General features: G+C 52.6%; 1 protein-coding gene across 3 annotated transcripts in view; it reads left to right on the forward strand.

Moving 5' to 3' along the window:
* Window positions 1-18,691, forward strand: part of SULF2 (sulfatase 2) — a 110,816-nt gene that overhangs the window by 33,653 nt on the left and 58,472 nt on the right. For all 3 annotated transcript variants that reach the window (XM_087853523.1, XM_087853522.1, XM_087853521.1), the window contains exon 3: window positions 10,652-10,891. In XM_087853523.1, coding sequence (XP_087709649.1) covers window positions 10,652-10,891 — 240 coding nt within the window. The remainder of the gene's footprint in view (window positions 1-10,651; window positions 10,892-18,691) is intronic.

Here is an 18,691-nt window from a genome sequence, read left to right on the forward strand (position 1 = left end):
TTGGACAGAGAACTGATCTAGAAGGCCAGAGGGAGGACCACTTGCACATTTAGCTGCAGGACGGTCTGGGAAAGGTATTTCCTAGCTAGGTGCATTGAAGGTTAAAATCAGGGTCTATTAGGAAAGGGAAACACATATTGGTGGACAACCAGGGTCTCTCCCACACCAGAGATCAGGAGCAAGGGTCCCAGTAAGGGGCAGTACCTTGGGGGGGGGGGCTGTTGTATGAAGGGCACTAGGGACACCTGCACCATGAGAAGGAGACAGTCACGTAGGAATTTGGGGAGGACCATCCCAGGCAGCAGGATAAGTGCAAGAGCCCCATGGCAGGAATGGGCTTGCCAGGAACTCTGAGTGAGGTCCCAGCAGGACCTGGGCAGTGAGAAGGAGAATGACGGGGGAAGGTCTAGATTTTATTCCAAAACCCGTGGAAAGTCACTGAGCTGTTCTGAGCAGGTCAAGTATGCATGATTCATGTTTTCGATGGCTCGGTCTGGCTGCAGGTAGAGGGCCGGTGGCCCGGGGATGAAATCAGAATCGGGGAGACCTGTGGGTGCCTGTGGGTGCTCTGCAGAGGCAGCGAGGGGATGGTACCGGTTCTGTTTTGAGGGTCAGCAGGCAGGGCTCGTGGATGGATTGCAAGGGGGGGGGGGTTGGGAAGAGAATGGAGAATTACTCTGAGGTTTTGGCTGAGCAGATGGGAGGAAGGTGGTGCTGTTTACAGAGATGGGGACCCCCGGGGCAGGAGGAACGGGGTTTCAGGCACCGGACAGACATCCAGCCGCTTTGCACACATCACCACCAGGCCCGTGGCTAGGGGACTGGCTGTGTGTGGCCCATGAGGACAAGGTGGCAAAACACCCCTAGGGGCCTAGCCTCCAGCAAGGAACAGGATGTGGGTGGAGCTCCTCGGGGAGGCGGGGACCAGTGATTGCTGAGGGCCATTGATGATTCAGGCAACCTGCCCTTTCCCAGGGCCTCCAGGCCACCTCCCTTCCATTGAGAAGGGCTGTATCACAATTTTCTCCCAGAAGCTTCGCAGCCAGAGCTAGCAGACGGCAGAGGAGGAAAAATTAACTTCGTGATCTCTCTGACAGTCCCGTGTTCATTCATGGAATTTCAGCACGGCCTCTTCCACATCTGCTTCATTGATACCGGGTTTAGGAACCCATTTCGAGCCTTGGCTTCTTGGAGCTAAAACCAGCAACAGCATTTGATTTTATTTTGTAAAATCGCATAGTCAGGAGCGGCTCCCCCTCTGCCCCATCGTGAGGGGAAGCGGGCTGAGCAGCGGGTCCCCGGCATCCAGTGTAATTTTTCCGGGTCGAGTTGGACGCACAGCACTCATTGCCAGCTGACAGTAGTGAACCCATTCTGGCACAGGGAGGGGAATCAAATGTCATTGTTCTAGAAACAATGGAGTCCCTCTGCCCAGATGTGGTCTCCGTTTCTGCTGCTCATCCCCAGGCCTTACTCTTGCTGCCCTGCTGGGCACAGGGCTATTCAGGCCGTAGGACGGATGGGACCCAGCCTTCCGTTTTGGTTAAACAGTCTGCCGGGGGCAGGAGGCTCACAATCTGATCCAGTGACATTGCGGGCATTCCAGGGACACTCAAGGACCCGATGAGGGCTGCCACAGGAATTCCAGCCTGGCGGGCGGTCACCAGTGGCAGGAGGACAGCGCAGGACAGGACACAGGTGCTTTGCCACTGGTGGCCCGAGCTGATGATGGCCCTTCCCCCACTCCCCCCTCCTGCCTGTTCAGGGTCAAGGTTCTGTTCTAGCCTATATCCAGACCTACAGCTCTCCTCCCCCTCTTAAAACCTGCTCTCTGTGGGGCTCTGGGTCATGGTAAGTGTTACTTGGAAGGTTTACTTAGCGGGTCCCTTCAGCTGGAATAGAAGCAGCCACAGGTTGTAAACTCAGCGCCTCCAGGGCCCGGCAGGTCCTGTGAATGTGGAAAGCAGGGAGCGTGAAGAACCGGAAGGGACCTTCTGAACCGGGCCCTTGCTACTCAGGTCCACTCACCTTTGGACCCATCAAGGCCAGATCTCTGTATTTTTCAAGTAAAGCCAGAGAGCTGGATTGATGTGAAATCTCCCTATTAAAAAAAAAAAATTAGCAATTAAGTTAATTTTTTAAACACCTTTCAAGCACAACTTAAACACACAGGCCAGATTCCGTCCAGAGGCACTCTGTGAACTCCGTTACACAGTACTTGGGAGTTACAGTAACTAAAGTTTGTAACAGCTAACGTGTATTAAGTGCTTTCCGTGTGCCTTGTACGGCGCTAAAGGCTTTGCACGTATTTTCCTCAGTTACATTTTGGAACATTCCATGGGAAGGAGGCAGGCAAGGACACTGAGGTACATGGGGGAGTTAAATCATTTGCACAAGGTACCAGGTTAGTAGGAAGTGGCAAAGGCAGGATTCGAACTCAGGCCACGTGCCCTCAGAGCCCTTCCTATCATACTGCATGAGGTGACAGAGAATATTCTAGGATTGTCCTTGAATTTCACAGGCAAAAGAAACCTTTTACTAAAGCTATTCATGTGCTATATTTTTACAGAAGGGAAACGAAGACCCAAAGAAGGTCCATGGTTTTGTAAGACAGCTCACACTCTGTGCTTCAGGCTCTTTGATCCCCAGAGTCTAGAACAGAAGCGCCCACGTGTGCATTACACCCACAAACACATTTAGTACTGGAACGTGTTTACTGTATTGAACTGAACAGGTGACAATCATTCAGAGAAGGCTGGCACCTAGAGAGGACGCGGGTCGTGTCCCCTTCACCCTCAGCAGGTCCCCGTGCGAGGTGGCCCTTCAGCTCCTGCTTTTCAACCCATGGAGAGGGGAAAACACAGCCTGGCCCCGTGAGCCACTCTAGCAAATTAAGGACCCTAAGGAGGAGGTCATTGGAACCACTAATCTGTGACCTGCAGGTCAGAAGCCCAGGTGACAGCTAGCGTCTGAGGTGGGGGGTGAGGGGTGGGGGGCAGACTCGTGGGACTTGAGCCCTTAACCTGTGGAATCCGATGCTAACTTTGCGTAGACAGTGTCTGAAATGAGTTGAATTCTTGGACATCCTACCGGTGTCCCAGAAATGCTTGGTGGTGTTGGGCATGGGGGGCAATACCCACACTGGAGTTGGTTCTATGAACCTGAAAAGAGTTGGTATGAATAGAAATGTTTAATATTTTTCACAGAGGAAGGGGCTCACGAAAGCAAGAATGCCAAGAGCCCACAAAGCTTGTTAAAAAATCTCCAGCATTTTTGATACACTGAAAAAAGCATAACTAAGCATTTCTGTGGGCAGGTCCTGCCTGTGGCCTTCTGCCTGTGGCCTTCTGACTGTGGCCTCTTGTTTAGTATTCAGAGTTACCTGTGGTCTCTACAGATGTGAGGGGTCCTTGCCAAAAGGCCTCTGCTAGAACATTCCAGGCTAGATTATCTTTTCTCCAAATGAAAGCACAAGTGGGAATGTAACACATATCACGGAGTATTCATAGGTTAGCCTGTTTCCAGTCAGTTCTCTTCTCCCTCCCACACCTCTGAGGTATTTCAGATTACAGGAGTGACACAGTCTTACCTTAAAATACTCAAATAATTCAAAGCAAAGCCTTCCCCATCCACCATTCACAGTGCTCATCTCAGAGGCAACCATTATCTACAGTTTATGAATCGGCTAAGAACATTGTCTCAAGGAGCAAGAAGGGGAGGATGGAGACAGCTTAGTCAACACAGCCCAGGGAAAGCCTCCCTGAGGAGGCAATATTGGCAAAGACCTGGATGATACAGGGATGGAGGTGGGCGTCTAGGCTGCAAGTGCAACATGTGCAAGGGCCCTGAGGCAGGAGCATGCTTGGTGCATTCTAGAAGCGGACGGCCAGGGCAGAGGGACAGTGGGGGAGAGAGGTACAAGTTGTAGCTGGGGAGAATCAGTGTCCAGGTCACATGGGGTCTCCTGGGCCAAGGGGGGGACTTTGGCTTTTATTCGGAGCAAGATGAACTGTTGGTGGAAGAGTTTGAGCCGAGGAAATCATGCTGTGGCTTCACCTTTTAAAAGGAGCCCTCTGGCCGCCGAGGGGTGAGCATCGTGCCGGGGCCGAGGGGAGGGGGTGGGAGCCAGGAGCCAGTAGAAGAGTCCGCCTCAGCAGTCCAGGTGAGAGACAGGTAGAAAATGCTGATTTAAGTCCAGGCCCTGGGTTTACTGAAGGGCTTTCTGTCTTCCCCGCATCCCATCTCCCTGCCAGGCTTTCCGAAGGAGGGATGACGTCACAGACTCTAATCGTTTGCCTATAACTTTAAGAAAACCAACATCAGGAGGCATCATTTCCTTAGTTATCCGTCACAATCAGTAACTCCGTGCCACCCACGTCGGGGCGCACAAGTCTGTCTTGGAGGGGTGTGGGGTGCACCTGCACCCGGCTGGTTCAGGTCTCTATGGCGAGAAGGGGGTAGGAACTACCCAAGCCCTGGGAGTGGCAAAAATCGGGTCATGTTTTGAATCTTGAAAGTCCCCAGCACCTGCTCGTTCCCTGGCGGTCGCACTGACCCAGCCCTGTAGAAGAGTTTCCCGAAATGCCTTTCTGTCGTGGGTAGGGCACGGGTTCCTTGTTTTTACGACTTACAAACTTATTTTGATGTGCATCCAAAAAAATTTTTTAATTAGCATACCAGACACAGAATTTCACATGGTTCCTTGGGTTGAGACTAAAGTTTATTGTTTAAAGTCACTTTAAGGAACGATATCAGAGAATGATAAATAATAGCACAGGCGGTATACTGAGGCGGCCCCAAGAAGCCATCAGGAAGGGGCGGGCAGGGGAGTGTTGTGGGGGGTTACACTGCATCATCGGTGAGACCATGAGAGTCACCGAGAAGCGTCAGGGGGACCTCAGCCCTGGCCCGGCAAAGTCGGAAGGTTCGATTGTGGAAGGAAACCGGGCCTGTTTTTGTCTGCACGTCCCCAGGTTTATGTCGGATGAAGCAGGTTTTGCTTGGCCGGCCTGACGTCGATGAAAATATTGAAAACTGGCCTTTCTCGCTGCGCGGCCACATCCTCCAGGTTTTCCCCTCCCGGCAGAGCTGTCTGTCCATCTGCGCCAGGGCTGGGCCCGGCAAGCAGGTTAGATCCCGTGGTTTGGATCCTGTGGTTTGGGGGTCCAAGTGTGGACTGATAGAACCTCGGGGTTGTGACAGTTTTAATAAAGCAGGTCACTGTCCCCACGGGGACGCTTCTGCTGCTTCTGCAGAGACACCGCCGTCCTTTCCGGGCCTTGCTAAATTGTACTTGAGCGGGGGATTGACACAGCTCTCCTGCAGCCGGCTTCTTGGGGCAGGGGTGAGTGCACTGAGCACGCACGCCCAGGGACAGCAACGGGACAACAGCGGCCCGTTGCTCACCTCCTCGGGATAAGAGTAGGAGGGAGTCGTGAGCACTTTGAGACCCTGGTTCTGAGCCCATGAAAAATAAGAAAGGGTTCCGCAGGCTGTTTGCTTTTTGCCAGCGCAGCGTTCGGGGCTGCTGACTGCAGGTGAATTATTCACCAGGTGGCGGCCTCCTGCTTCCCGGAGAAGAGTCTGGCAGGCCGGATGGGGAGCCCGCTTTGTCCCTCCTGCAGTCCCCGGAGACCGAGAGAGGCCAAGTTCTCATGACCGGCTGCTCCGTCCTTTCTCCTCGCCGTGTGTCAGGAGCGGGCAAAAAGTTGGTGCTGCCTGGAATGCCCTGGATGCCTTCCTACGAGGAATAGTTACTGAGTACCTACCGTGTGCCAGGCGCCGCCCTGGGCCTCAGGGCTGGGAGACGCAGTCGGTAATCCCAGCCCTCCTAGTGCTGACCTCAGGGCCGCAGGCAGACAACAAGCAAGATAAACATGTAAATATATAAAAGCATAGGGTTCGTTAGAGATAACAGACTCAGAAACTTAGAACAAAGAAGGGGTCTGAACGGTCAGGGGCCGGGAGTAGAGACAAGAAGGGGGTAAGGGCACAGGCCATCGGGGTCCTGCAGGAAAGGCATTCCAAGCAAAAGGAACAGAAGAGGCAAAGGCTTGGAGGTAGGAGCAGGCCTGAGGCAGAGACGAGGGCCCTGTGGCTACAGAGAGTGGGCAAGGGAGGGGGTCTGCGTCCAGCAAGGCCTATGGATGACCCCAGGGACTCTGTGCTCTGGTGAGTGGGAGCCACAGAGAGTGCTAAGGAGAGAAGGCACTCTGCCTGCTGCTCACAGAATACATGGTCGGCGTCTGGTCAGGAGGCGAAGCAGTTGACCTAATTCAGAGGAGAGGATAACCGGGTGCCCAGGGAGGGGGCAGCAAGTCTGCACGGTGGGTATGCTTTGGGGGGGGAATAACAGGCCTTGCTGATGGATTGGATGTGGGAACAGAGAGGTGGGACCAAGGAGTAGCAAGATGATTGTCTAACTGGAGGAAAGAGGAGGAGGCAGGGGGGACAGCTGACCGCAGGAGCTCCGTTTAGCTGGTGTGGCACTGAAGGTGTCTGTAGGACAGCCACGTCACCTCACTGTGAAGGTGAGGTTCTAGATTGTATGTAGCCCGTATGTGCCAAACGCCAGCCAGCCCCTCACCTTTCCAGAATGTTCTCCTCTGTGTGCTGCTGGTACTCGTATCGACCTCTTTTAATCAGCTGTACTTGTTTTGTTTTAAAGAACAAGAGTCCACCACCCTAACTGAGAGAAGCCAGGATCACTTGCCCTAAGTAGAGGACACTAAACCCCTGGCTCCGAGCAGGCGGCCGGCTCACTCCCCGTGGAAACAGGAGTCGTGTAGGTGTTAAGGAGGAGACGGCACCACTGACCTTTTCTCCTGGAGCTGATCGGTAGTAAAGGGAGTCACTTTCCCACCGCTGGCATCCCCGATCCTTGGCGACGTGCTTTTGTGCTGCTCCCGTGGCTGGCGTGCACCTAAAGCCCCCTCTGGGACGGCGAGGGGACCCAGCCTCCAGCCCAGGACCCTCCTGAGCCTCACCGAAGCCGAGAACTGACCAAGCGCATAGGGAGCTCTTTGCGTTCCCTGGGTGTGTTATCACGACCTCCTGTGTGGTGTGGACCATACGCTTCTGGAACGTGACGCCCAGCACCTGCCATTCCCATCGGACAGGCCTGGGTTTGAGTCCGCGTAGCCCGCTTGCCGAGCTCTGTGGCTCTGACTGTGGCTCTGTCCTCAAAAGGGCTGTTGAGAGGATTAAGTAAAATGATGCCCGACACACGCCCAGCAAGGTGCCTACAGCAAGCCCACAGCCAACCAGACTCACTACTATTAAAAACTTATTGGCGTAGTACCCTGCCCTCTGCCCCAGGAAGAGGCTGGACCTGCTCATCCATGAAATTATACTAGGAGGGTGCCAAACCAAGGCCTTCAGGGGACCCGGCAGATAACACGAATGGGCGAAATGGGTGCAAGACTACAGGGCACGGTGGGGAGTGTGGCAAACCGGAGAACGGGATTCAGCTCATGCTATTTCAAGTGAGATTTTTCACACCCACCACACAAAGCACACATCGTGAATGCAAACCAGCTGGGGCTCTTGAGTTCTATAGAAACGTAAAGGGGAAGAGCCTGCGTTTTGTGAATTTAGCAGATATTTACTGAACACCTTCTGTGTGCCATAACAGTGAACAGAGTAGGCCCAGATCCCTGCCCCCAGGTGGCCGTGCCAGGAGGGGCAACGGGCAGCGTGCAAACAGGTGACCTAGAAGTGGTGTCCGAGGGCAGGAGGTGCTGCGGGGAAAAGGGGGGGGGCATGGCAGGTGCCAGAAGCCAGGGCAGCAGTGTCTGTTCTGGGCCAGGGAAGGCCACGCAGATATATGACGTTTGCTCCATAATCTGAGGAGGCTAGGAGGGAGCCCTCCAGGCAGAGGGCATGGCTCAGGCAAAGGCCGAGAGGTGGGAAATGTGGCTGGTGTGCAAGCCTGGGGCCTCGGGGGCATGCCCTTGATATCTCGGTTTGCGGTAAAAATTCAAGGTAGAAAGAACTGATGGGCAAGCAGAAGGCCTGCCTGGAATCCTGCCACTTCCCCAGGCGGGGCCCAAGGCCGGTGGGGTCCCCTGGCCCTGCCGGTCCCTGAGATGGCACCCTGCTCCCTCTGCAGTTTCCAGCGTGTGAGCACCAGATGGTCGAGGCAGCCCACCTCATCTGTCCCCTCCAGTGGGAGGTGTCACACCTGGTAGAAACCCTGTAATTGCCCACAGTTACAGCTGGGTCCCCTGGGGCTTCTTGGGAGGGCGTGTGACCTTGAGGAGAGATGTTCACACAGTTCTGAGGCCTGATGATTCCTGTTCAGTTCGTAACACAAAGCCGGTTCTTCCCTCCACCCACTGCTGGCAGCCTTAGCCGAGAGGCTCGGGAACACACCTGGTTCCCGGAGGGCGTCCCTTATAAAACCACCTCAGGTGCTGGGCTGGAAAGGGCAGGCTTTGCTGTGTTTCCTTCCATCACTCAGTGAGTTTTTATAGAGCACCGATTACATATTCCCCGGGGGGCGTTGGTGGGGGAATGGACAGTGCCCTGAGTCACCCAGAGCTCTCAGCCCAGGGAAAGTAGATCATAAACAAATGAAGCAGTAAAGGAGACCGTTTCAGGAGATAAATGTCAAGGAGAAACGTAACACTGGTGTGACAGGGAGTAAACAGTGGGGGCTCCTTCAGACGGGGAGGCCAGCCAGGCCTTGCTGGGGAGGTGACCTCAGGTTGAGATCTGAATAATGGGACAAGCCAGCAAAGCAGAGTCTCAGGAAGAGTCCCAGGCAGAAGCAATAGCAAGTGCAAAGGTCCTGGGGCAGGGATGAGACGGGAGCATGTGAGAACCCATGAGGAGGCCAGTGTAGCCAGGTGAACAAGGGGGAGGGGAGAGATGAGGTCAAAGGAACACAGGAGGTGGGTTGGCAGCAAGGGCAAGTCTGGAAGAGTCTTAGGCCAGGGTAAGGAATTCAGGTTTTCTTCCGAGTGCCATGGGAAGCTATCCAGTGGTTTTAAACAGTAAGGAGATAGGATCTATGTTTGCCTCAGGGAAGCTCTAAGTCTGTTTCCGTCCCTATTTGGCAGAAAGGTGGGATAAAAGAGCCATATAAATCTCTTTTTCATTCTTCCCCGGTGGGGGCAGAGGGCCGAGGTGGGTCTGATGAGTCGTCCTTGGGTCTCTAGGGGGCTGTTGGTGATTGCGATAGGCAGTTCTCCAACGAAAACTTCAGCTGCCTGGTAGACCCTGTATTGGTTTGCTCTTTCATAGTCGTAGAAGCCAGAAGTCCAGAATTAAGGTGTTGACAGGGTCATGCTTCCTCCAAAGGCTCTAGGGGAGAATCCCTTGCTCTTCCAGCTCCTGGGGGCCCATCTCTCCAACCTCTGCCTCTGTCCTCACACGACTGTCCCCTCCATGTCTGTGTGTCTTCTCCCTTCTGTCTCTTACAACACACCTGTCATTGGATTTAGGGCCCAATGTAATCCAGAACACTCTCACCCCAAGATCCTTAACTATGTCTGCAAAGACCCTTTCTCCAAGTAAGGTCACATTCCCAGGTTCTGAGGGTTACTGCACGGACATGCGGGGGAGGGGAGGGGCTTGCATCACTCAAGCCACAGCAGACCCTAAGAACTTTAAGGAAAAGGAAAGCAACTGAGGGCAGCCACAGAAAGGAAGAGAAAAAGGATTTCCTCTGACTATTTCCCTAAACCTACTAAATATTCAGATACCAGCCATCGTGTTACGCATCCACTCTGCAAACATTTATTGAGTGCCTACTGTATATCACACACCGTGGAGGCATTGAGGATCGAGCACTGAACAAGGCACATAGTCTTTGCCCTCGTGGCGCCCTCAGCAGGGCAGTGACCGTGAAAGCATCTGTGCACAGTACGGCTTCCAGAACACAGTAGTTTCCTTTCCTTCCTAAGTGCCTTTCACTGCTACAGTTTCATTGAGAAACAAGAAAAGGCACGAATGAAGCCCCAGAACCTGGTGGTATATAATTAAGTCCTCATAACACATGCTGCGTGCATAATAAGAGCTCAAGGGAACCGGAAGCCAGAGTGATCACTGGAAGAGGTGTGCCTTGGCCGGGGGGCTGAATCTGGGGAGAGGTGGGCAGTGGTCTCCAAAGTAGAAGGACCATGTGGGCAAAGGAGCAGAGCATTTGGCCGAGGAGTGTGCCAGGAGGAGGTGAGCCCAGCGGGCTGGCATGACCGGATTTCAGTAAAAGTGAACAATTCTTGGGAAAGTTCCAAACAAAACAAAGTAGAATCTTTCCTTGGTTTACATAGTGGTTGCTTTCCAAAAAAAAAAAAAGGAAATACACTGCACATTAATATCCTGCAAAAAAAGATAAAAAGATGTTCTGTTTCTACATAAAGTTCCACTTGAGGCTCGGATCATTTACAGACAGGTGTTTACCCGCTCCCCATGACCACCCAGTGGAACGGGGGACCCAGGAAATTTCTTGCACCGATAGTCCTTGCTGGCCCCTTCCCACATGCGACAGTGGTGCCCCCCCCCCCGTCTGTCCCCAGAGATTTCCAAAATGTACCCCCTCCCCGGGGAGGGGGGTGCCACCCTGCTGAGAACCACCATTGTCCTGTGGCCCGCGGGGGCGCGAGTCCGGAGCCGGCCGGCCGCCCCTCACCGTGGCTCCCGCTTGCAGGTTCCATGCAGGTGATGAACAAGACGCGGCGCATCATGGAGCAGGGCGGGGCGCACTTCATCAACGCCTTCGTGACCACGCCCATGTGCTGCCCCTCGCGCTCCTCCATCCTCACCGGCAAGTACGTCCACAACCACAACACCTACACCAACAACGAGAACTGCTCCTCGCCCTCCTGGCAGGCACAGCACGAGAGCCGCTCCTTCGCCGTGTACCTCAACAGCACGGGCTACCGGACAGGTAAGGGGAGCCTCGGCCGTGGTGCCCGGCGCCCTGGCCTCGCGCCAGCCCGGCGTCCCTAGGCTGCGGGGATTTTAGATGATTTTAGGTAGCCCACGGACAACTTCATTTTAATTTAAAAGTTGTGCATTGATACTTTAGAAAAATAGAAAATGATTTGCCTTATAGTAGTGAAAGAAACTGACCTTTTCAAAGGAATTTGAATTTTTTTTAAAAAATGAGTCCGTTTAAAGTATGAAACATAGCACAGAGAGGCTAAGAGTACTCGTGCATGATTTACATTCACTGTGAGTTCTGTTGGGGACCGATTTGTTGGCTTCAGACCATCAGTATGGGGGAACGTTCCAGAAGAACATTGGGGTGGGGGTGGGGATGAAAATTGGTGTGGAAAATGGAGAGGGGCATATGTGGGACAGTGTGGCCACCCTGCAGACTGGCCTGGGCATTGACATGGACGGTTGTCCACTTGGCTGTCTGGACTACCCAGCCGGGTCCACCAGTCCTGTGGTCAGTGCTGCGGTGTGCTATCCTGGGGGGAGGGGAGACGCAGGCAAGTGGGGCTTCCTGTCTATCTTGCGGGAGGTACCTTGGTCGGTTCCCAAGGCTCACCTGCCAGGCCTGGGGCAAAAACACAATGACAAACACTTCTCTCTAGCACCACTGAAAAATCCTCCAAACTCAATTAAATCGAATTGTTAAGAAGTGAGTACTCCCCACCTTGGGTAAGGAGCCAAGGCAGTCATGGAATCAGACATCGTGCCTGGGATATGACTACCCTAGGGCAGCTGTGACCAAGGGACAAGGGGCTTGTTTGGTGGGAGTGACAGGAGGGAAGGATCGATGCCTCCCTTAGCTCAGAGATGAAGCAGTCTTCCAGGCTGAGGGGGCTTTCCCTCGGATACACGTGTGGCTGGTGGGGCACATTGGGGGTGGGGAGCAAGAGGAAAGTGTGCCTCCTTGCAGATTGCGTCTCCTGCCATAGTCACCCAGATTGTGGATCCTCCTGAGAGAACTAGGAAGGCCTCGATCCTATACACAGAAGCCTGTTGGTTCCTGGGTCTCTGCAGAAAGCCACAGGTGTCAGAGTTTTCCACGGGCACATCCCCCAGGTGGTTGTGGTGACCTGCAAGTGAATAGAAGAAGCAGGACAGGGGTCCCGCAGCAGACCAGAGGGCTCCTATTGGAAGGGGCATCTGCCACTCAGATCCAGATAATTGTAGCCATTTGTGCTTAGGAGTACCAAATATTTCTAACCTGAATTTTTAACTGAAAGCTGCTGATATTAAAAAAAAAAAAAAAAAAAAGTTGCCAAACTCAATTTTTAAAAAAATGTACCTTAGGGGCCGAAAAAAGCCGTCTGAAGGCAGAGTGTAGCTCCTGTTCTGACCTAGAGCATCTGACCAGAAGGTCTCTGTAGAAAACTTTAGATCTGATCTTAGAGGAAAGGATTTCGGTTTTTTGCTGAATGTGATGTTAGCTGTGAGCTTGTCACATAGGGCCTCGCTATGTTGAGGTACATTCCCTCTGTACCCACTTTGTTGAGAATCTGGATCACAGCTGTTGGGTTTTGTCAAATGTTTTTCTGTATCGAGATGATCATAATGGGTTTTATCCTTCATTTTGTTCACATGGTCTATGATATAGATCAGCTTGCATATGGTAAACCATTCTCGCATCCCTTGAGTAAATCCCACCTGATCGTGGGGTGTAATCCTCTCATTGTGTTGTTGAATTCAGTTTGTTCAGATTTGTTGAGGGTTTTTGCATCTGTGTTCATCCGGGATATTGGCCTATAATTTCCTTTTCTTGTGGTGTCCTTGCCTGGTTATGGTATCAGGGTAACGCTGGCCTTGTAGAGTGAGTCTAACAGTGTTTTCTCCTCTTTGTTTTTTGGAGGAATTTGAGAAGGATTGATGTGAATTCTTCTTTAAATGTTTGGTAGAAGGTACCAGTGAAGCCCTCTGGTCCTGGACTTTTGTTTTTTGGGCTGTTTTCGATTACTGGCACAATCTCCTTACTAGTAAATGGTCTATTCATGTCCTATTTGCTCGTGATTCAGCCTTGGTAAGTTGTATGCTTCTAGGAATTTATCCATTTCTTCTAGGTTGTCCAATTTGTGGGTGCATAATTCCTCAGAGTAGTCTCGTGACCCTTCGTATTCCTGCGTGACGCCTCTCATTTCTGGTTGTATTTAGTTGAGTCGTGTGTCTCTTTGTCTTGGTGAGTCTGTCAATTTGCTGGATCTTTTCAAAGAACCAGCTCTTAGCTTCATCTTTTCTGTTGTTGTTTTAGTCTCTGTTTCATTTATTTTCATTATAATCTTTGTTATTTCCTTCCTTCCACTAACTTTGGGCTTCATTCCTCTTTTCCTGGTTCCTTGAGGCGTGAAATTAAGTAGTTTATTTGAGATTTTTCTTGTCTCTTGATGTAGGCGTTTATCGCTATGAACTTCCCTCTTGGAGCTGCTTTTGCTGCATCCCATAAGCTTTAGGATGTTTTCTTTCCATTTTCATTTGCCTCAGTCTCTTTTTTTTATTATTATTATTTCTCTTGATTTCTTGTTTGGCCCAGTCATTGTGCAGTAGCATCTCGTTGACTCTCCCCATATTTGTGAATTTTCCAGTTTTCTTCTTGTGATTGATTTCTAGTTTCCTACCATGGTGGTTGGAAAATATGCTTGATATGATTTCAGTTTTCTTAAGTGTATTAAGACTTGTTTTGTGGTCCCACATATGATCTGTCTGGAGAATGTTCCATGTACACTTGAGAAGAATGTGTGTTCTCTTGCTTTGGAATGGAATGTTCTGTAAATGTTAAGTCCATCTGGTCTGCCATGTCATTTAAGGCCAGCGTTTCCTTACGATTATCTGCCTAGATGATCTGTGTGTTGATGAAAGTGGGGTATTAAAGTCTCCTGCTATCATTGTATTGTTGTCTATCTCTCCCTTTAGGTCTGTTAGTATTTGCTTTATATATTTAGGTGTTCCTAAATTGATCAGAGATTCAGCTGCTTTCCATTTCTCCTTGTACCTCATTGATGAGAAATGTGCTCATGTGACTGCAAAAGAGCCTAAGAAATGCACTCTCCATTCTAGGTAACCATTTTCCCAGCTAGAAATTCCTTTCTGTAGGAGAAGATGACAGCGGATACAGAGGGAAGATTATCAAACTGTAGTAACGGTTCACAACCGCTTGTGTGTGTGACCCCCTTTTGAGTACAAGAGATACGCCTGAACTGTGCAAGACTGGAACGAGAAAAACATTCCTTAAGCGCACCAACTGTGGACCAACATTTCATGTAAATAGTGCTTTTAGTGCATTTAGTTGGGCCTTTTATCTTGGGGGAAAAAAAGGAAACGACAAAATTTTGAAAATAACCTTATTTGATGTCCTATCTCATAGCAACAAATGTTATGTTGTGATGGTGACTAATGGGTTCATTCTCTGAGCAAATGGGTTGGTGAAGGGACAGCGGGAGGTGGGGTGTGACTTGTCCAACAAATGGAAGCGATAACACAATGTGATGTCCTTCGTTGAACCCGCACTTTGCACAGCAAAATCATAACAGGTCGTTTCTGCAGAAGCATTTGGGACTGGATCCGTTTTCCCGCGGGCCTCTCTGCCTCCTTTGACTTCTGAATCTTCCCCCCACGAAGTACTTCCTACCTCCTCATCCTTTCCAGCGGCCTCTGCTTCAGTTACCTCATGGATCAGAATATTGTTTGTCAACGGATGTGCGTGGGCTTCGAGCCGTCCTCCAGCATCCCTGTAATCAATTTCACAAAACCTGGCGTCTTTTACAAGATTGGCGTTTTCATTTGGCGCACATCTTGCTTTCTGCTACCCCGTGCTTGCAGTAGAGACGGACAAAGGACAAAGCGAGAGATTCGAAGTTGAAGCAGGATGAATATCCGTTTGTTCGTGGGTATTTCTGTATGTTGCCTTCCCCTGTCTCCGGGGACTGGGGTCTCAATGATAAACACCCCGAAAGGGACGAATTGCATCTTCTTTTTTTACAAAACGCTCTCAGTCAACTCTTAGCACAGGTCAGCTGCCTGAGTGTGCTCGCTTGTGTTTCATAGCCACGGGTCAAAGTTCTATAGTGTTCTGGCAATGAGACTCCTCCCAGCTCTTTGCAGAGCCGTAGAGAGCAAGGACTCTGCCTGGGTTCGAGTCTCGATTCCGCCACTTTCTAACTGAGTGCATTTGAACAAGTTCTTTAACGTCTTAGTCTCGGTTACCTCGAGGGAGGAGAAGAATGTTACTTAGCTCCTAGGGTTTTATGGGGATGAAATGTCAGAACAGTGACACACAGGGAGCACTTACGCAGTGTGAGCCCTGACGACGGTGACATTTACACAAGGAGCAGTGGAGACAGGAAGTTGTGCACGTGGATTAAAGTTGGCAGCACGTGTCCTACCTCTCTGGTCATCAGCAAAACGCGAATGAAGGCAACAGTGGCCATAGCAAATATTCAGAGGCCCCCTCACACCAAAAGTGGGTGGGGGTGTGGGGAAACAGGGAGTCCCACACATTAGCAGGGGGAACGCACATGGGCACCTCCATGGCCCACGAGCAATGTGGCGATTTCCAGCAAATCGGAAATCCAGGACTGGGAATGGGGAGGAAGGAAAGCATACTGAGGTGGCAATCACAGATTTCCACTACGCTGCTTTGGGGGGGATGGGGGACACCTTTCCCGGCGCTTGCTGGCGAATGAGACAGAAGTGCCCATTGTCTTCTCGTTGGGGTAACGTTTTTCTCGTTGCTCGCTGCCATCTGAGTCTGGCAGTTCTGAGGTGGTTTCCGTGCCCAGCCTCTGCCATCTGGTACGGACTTCTGTAGGGATGTGGGCACTGGTGGCGAGCTTTCGGCTCCTCCCTCATCATGTTCTAGAATGCGCCAGGGGAGGCGGGGGCAGGGGGGGGCTCTCATTACAAGGCCAGGCTACATCAAGGCCCCCAGTTGAAGCTGATTGGAGATTTGGCCTTGAGCACCCCAATTATTTTCACTCTTCTGCTCACACAAAACTGGGGAGGGAAGTCAGCCGAGGATCTGCACAACTTGGCTGTCAGCGTTGGGCGGCCACCCTCACTTGGGGGGCAGCGACTCTGGGCCAGTCTGCAGGCCCTGGTGGGGCACGTGAGGCATTGGTGGAGGCTGGGGCCTCTTGCACAGGAGGCCAGGAAGGCGGCCCTGGGCATGGTGGCATCCCTGACAAGACTCGCTGCCGCGTGTGTGTGTGTGTGCGTGTGTGTGTGTAGGACCGCACAGACGTGAGCACTGGTGCTCAGGTGCCTTCCTCCTCACCCCTCCCTCATCCCCCCACTCTGCTGGATCTGCCTTTAGCCTCTTGCCCTGAACCCCACGCTGAACCTGAAGCCCGGCCTCCAGCTGCCTACTTACCATCTCCCCTTGGACGTGCACCTGGCATTTCAAACCTGACGTGTGCAAAGCAGCCTCCTGACCCCGTCCCCCTCCCCGAGCGCGTCCCACGGTCTCCCCTGGCGGCTCCAGGATTCCAGAACCTTCCTGTCCCTGCTTTTCTTCCTTCCTGTCACTCCACATCTAGTCATCAGCAGACCCCCACCAGCTCTCTCCTCAAGGTATTCCAGAGCGCACTCCCAGCACCCTTCCCAGGGTTGCCACCATGTCCCGGCCGGACGGCACAGCCCTCTCCCCCCTGCGCACCACTCCTGGCCTCACCCGCTGCGCTCTGTTCCCACCTCAGCAGCCGGAGGCATCCTGTCCCTCGTCTGCCTGCACCCCCCCCTACAGTCACCTCGGGGTGCTGATGATCTGCCCCTCACCTCTGGACCACCTCGCTGCTTGTCCTCCCCCTCCATCGCTCCACTGCTTCCTGTTTCTCGAACAGTCCACCAGGGACCCCCTGAAGGGACTTTGTGCTTATTCTTTCCCTTTCTGGAAACTTCTTCCCTACACATCTGCATGGCCTGTTCACTCACTTCCGTCAGATCTTTATCACCTCCTCAGAGAAGCCTTCCTTGACTAGCGCATCGAAAAGAGGGTTCCTGCCCCCGTCTATTCCCTCATCCTGCTTTATTTTCCTTCAGAGCTCTCGTCACCACTTAACATCTATCTGTATATTTGTTGTCCAACCTCGCAAGTTAAAGGATGTCTCCATCCCCCCAGCCTGGCTGCTGCCCAGTCCGTCTCTCTGGCCCTCTCCAGCACTAACGTGGGCTCGGCCACTGATCTCACTGGTTGCCTTCCTTCCAAAACCTCCACTCCATGGAAATGGGGACGGCCTGGGCTGTCCCCTCTGGCATCCCCGTGCCTGCAAGCGGGCGCACCCCGTCTTAGGCGCTCGGGGAATCTCGGCAGGACGAGCGGATGAGTCTGTGTGTTCCGTCCACAGCCAGCAGCCCACCCCCCCTCCGCATCTTTCTATACCCCTCTCTTCTCTCCCTTCTCTCTCCTCCCCACCCCCACCATCTCGGCCCCTCCTCCTTTCTTCTTGGCCCTTCTGCACACACAGAGAAGAAAGGACTTGGATTCTCCCTGCGGGGGCCCCTGGTGCAGCTGTCCCCCTTCACAATGGCAGCCTTCTCTGGGCTTGGCCTCTCTCCTGTTTGTGCTCCCCGCTCCCTTCCTCTCCCCTCAAGTGAGCACACACACGTGTGCACACACAGCTCCCTTCTTCCCTCGTCCAGCTGCCCCTGCTCTCCAGCCTGGGGGTGTGACCACAGAGCGTTTTCACTCGCCCTGCAAAGGAGACCCACCTTAGGAGTGCTGACAGGCGTCAGGCAGCCCTCCAGGCCCAGGCTGGCCCAGGGCGTCCTTAAGAGGGACACGTGTGTCACATCCACGTTCGTCTTCAAGCTGAATGTCTTTTAACTCCGATTTCATGGGCACTCCCTTTCTCCAGGATCTTTAAGTTTCAAAACAAGTAAAACATTGGTGCAGGAGTCTAGAGAATTTGCTTCTGCTTCTAACTCCTTTGTAACCTTGAGCTGAGACCTGGCCCCCTCTGGCCTCAGTTTCCCCATCTGTGCCTTAGTTTCCCATCTGTGCAGTGGAGTTACAACATAGGCGTGTAAGTTACCTAGTGCCTTTCATATGACCCTACCCTTGAGGGTCATGGGACCAGTGCCCACACATCTGGGAGGGAGGCTCCCGGGGGTTGGAAGAGAAGGGGGCCACTTGGAAAGATAGGAAGCAGATGATCACGCTTCCCAAGTTTTCCGAAGCTGGGTGTGAGGCCGATGGGCGGAGATTCCTCTTTGCCCCCAGGCGACACTCGAGCAGAGACTCTCTGTCCCGGTGGGGTAGCTGGTACTTGGTGTATGGGCTTCCTGTGGCGGCTGTAACAAAGCCGGCTCTGAACAACAGAACTATGTTCTCTCATGGTTCTGGAGGTCAGCAGCCCCAAATCAAGCGTGAGCAGGGGCCACACTCCTGCTGACGGCTCTTGTGGGGTGGGGGGGGGGGATCCTACCTTGCCTCCTCCATCTTCTGGGACTTGCTAGAAGTCTTTGGTGTTCCTCGGCTTGTGGCTGCCCTGCTCCCGGCTCTGCCTCCCCGAGGGTCCCTCTCTGCGCGTGGCCTTCTCTTGTGCGTGTCCGTGTCCAAATTCCCCTCTTCTTCTGAGGACACCAGTCACTGGATGAGGCCCCACCCTAATCCAGTAGGACCTCGTCTTAACTTGGTGACATCTACAAAGACCCTGTTTCCAAAGAAAGTCACGTTCACAAGTACCTGGAGTTAGAACTTGAACGTATATTTTGGGGGACACAATTCAACCCACCTCAGCTGGGTTCTTTCACGCATACCACCTGA

This window comes from Ursus americanus, chromosome 22 (genome assembly GCF_024610735.1).
Source record: "Ursus americanus isolate L20-20 chromosome 22, mUrsAme1.1.p, whole genome shotgun sequence".
Lineage (NCBI taxonomy): Eukaryota > Metazoa > Chordata > Mammalia > Carnivora > Ursidae > Ursus > Ursus americanus.